General features: G+C 33.4%; 2 protein-coding genes across 2 annotated transcripts in view; one reads left to right on the top strand and one right to left on the bottom strand.

Moving 5' to 3' along the window:
- LOC100180326 (claudin-19-like) overlaps positions 1–182 on the bottom strand; it is a 3,088-nt gene extending 2,906 nt beyond the window's left edge. Inside the window, exon 1 of the mRNA XM_018816576.2 lies at positions 134–182. Within this exon, the coding sequence (XP_018672121.1) occupies positions 134–161 (28 nt within the window). The 5' untranslated portion in view covers positions 162–182. The remainder of the gene's footprint in view (positions 1–133) is intronic.
- Positions 183–1,025: 843 nt separating this feature from the next.
- On the top strand, positions 1,026–2,304 carry LOC104265604 (the record flags this gene model as incomplete). Its single annotated transcript, XM_009859992.3, has 3 exons — positions 1,026–1,159; positions 1,613–1,784; positions 2,096–2,304. Coding segments are annotated over exons 1-3 (512 nt in total), but the record flags the coding sequence as incomplete, so codon positions are not given.
- Positions 2,305–2,484: the final 180 nt, after the last annotated feature.

Genomic DNA, 2,484 nt, shown 5'->3' with positions numbered 1-2,484 from the left:
CAAATGACCTCGTTTATGATTATTAAAGAGATTAATTAATTTATGTATGTAAGTTTAATCAATACCAGATTAAGAATAAATTTAACTCTCTCATGTCAGACTGAATCTTTTTTAATCTATAGTTTAAACTCACCTACTGCTTGAAGAACAGATTTTGACATTGTATGAAATATTTGCAGCGATGACCAACTTGCGAGTGAAAACATACAACGATGGGACTGCTGGAAAATTTCATAACATTTAATCCGATTCCTTTTTTTCTTTTCTTCACGCTTGATCTACTGCAAGCGAATAAGCATCCCGCTGGTTGGTCTTCCAATTAGTATGAATGCATATGAATGAATGAACTAACTGTGCCAGTCTTTTACACGCCGTTATATGTGCTTTTGCGCAATAGCGCCCGGTACAAATTTAACTGTTGGAACAAATATGTCATGTCACCGGATGTTTGAGTATAAAACTGTGAACCCTTTGGAGACACAGAAACTACATGCGTTGGTAGGCCTGTATGAAACTGTTATATCTCGCAACAGGTATAGTAGGTTGGGGGAAGACGGAACTCGGGTAAAATGGGACGTTTGTTTTAAATCTCCTTCTACGGGTACTCATTTAATGAAAGACGAAAAGTACAGTATTATACGAAAGTATATTGTGGTCTAACAAAGTGTGCGGTAAAGGCGATTACTGTTGTTATGTATTAAAATTCCGTGTTAAACGATATAACATTTTTTGTGGACTACTTTCTGCATGCTACTTAATTTTTTGCTTGATCATCGTTTAGCCAATCTATGATTAAGCAGAAACCTAAGTATACTTTCTGCATACCCCCTTAAAATGGCATATTTTTTTGTATGTATCTCTGTTTTATAAGTAACCGTGGAAACTGGTATACAAATAGGGTATTACCCATTTTCAACACGAATGTTTTTCGTATTTGAATCTTTGTTCTAGTTTAGTGTACTACGTTTACCAAATGGTGGTGTTCGGCTGATCGGGTTTTATTTTAAGTGCACTAATATTTGTGCAATATGCGCTTGCAAGAGGAAGACCTCGTGGATAGTAATGTCTTGAGCTTTGGTTTTGTTTTAACCGAGAAATACGACCAGCATGGAAAATTTACTGAAATTGTTGACGTTACTTACAATTCCAGAATGCAAAAGTAAGATGAACCTTAAAAATACTCATTGGTGCTAGTGAAGAATCTTCTTCATATTTGTTAACCACTAACCCCTAACTACTAACCCATATAACCACTAACCCCCTAACATCAACCCCTAACCAGTAACCACCAACCTCTAACACTTTCCACCAGCCTATTCTGCTATAGTGCTATGTATCCGTGAATTCTTCACTAGTACCCAGTCTTTCTGTTATATTCAACAGTAACACAATATATGGTGGTAAGAATAATCAACATGCTATTATATACGCCAGCCATTAACACTTCTAAGTTCTAACTTAGCAAATTGCTTTTTTGGTTTAAATGAGGCTTTTACACTGGTACAAAATTTGATTATGATAGTTAGTTGTAGGAATAAAAAAATAGTATAGTTGTAAGTATAGCATATTATAAGTTAACTATATGCCTTAATAATTTTTGTATTCGATTTAGATTCGTTATACTCGACACACGAGGTGCTACAGTTTGGTTACATAACATTAAACCTCCAAATTGTAAGCGTGAGCTCACTTACCCAAAATACCAAAACAAACTGCTTAAGCGAATGATATATTGTGAGAAGTACAATATATACTTTGCAATATGTCAAGATTTTACTCTTCAAGTAAGTTACATTAATTTGTTTTGAATAAATGATTGAACCCTCATGTGGCAGGAAAACGACAGTTGTTATTAAATGTATGTTCGGTTTGATACACCTTGTGTCAGCTTACGGCGGTCCTAAGTTTGTGTATGTGTGCTGACAATTTAGACAATTCATTAGTGACCACTGTTATAGAAATTGCTATTAAGTGTCTCACACAAGGACACATATGTCAAAAATGGTATCAGCGACGTGCCATAAACACATAAAAAAGTAACCATTATCATCTTGATAATATAGTTAATTACATCTCATGCTAACAAAACACTTAGGTATTCAACAAGGATTTCAACCCAACTTGCAAGGCAGAAAATCCCAATATGAGATCAATTTCTCATATTTTATTTAATCCAAAATTGGATGAACTTATAACAACTGGAATGGCTGGCACTACTATATGGAAATACCAGCAAGTAGAAAGTGCAACGTTTGATCAAATAAAACCAATGGCCAATTACAGGTTAGTTGCCTTTTGGCCTGGGTAAAAACTTTATTTTTTATTTATTTTAAAAAACTAAGCAATCAATTTTCTAAAATTAACTATTTTATGTTAAAATTATAGAATTGTTTACAGCAAAATTAAGGTATAAAAAATGATCATTTCAAAGCACATTTTTTCTCATTTATTTAATAATAATAGCAATAATAATAATAACCTTAT

This window comes from Ciona intestinalis, unplaced genomic scaffold (assembly GCF_000224145.3).
Source record: "Ciona intestinalis unplaced genomic scaffold, KH HT000322.1, whole genome shotgun sequence".
Taxonomy (NCBI): Eukaryota; Metazoa; Chordata; class Ascidiacea; order Phlebobranchia; family Cionidae; genus Ciona; species Ciona intestinalis.
This window is presented reverse-complemented; position numbering and strand designations above follow the sequence as displayed.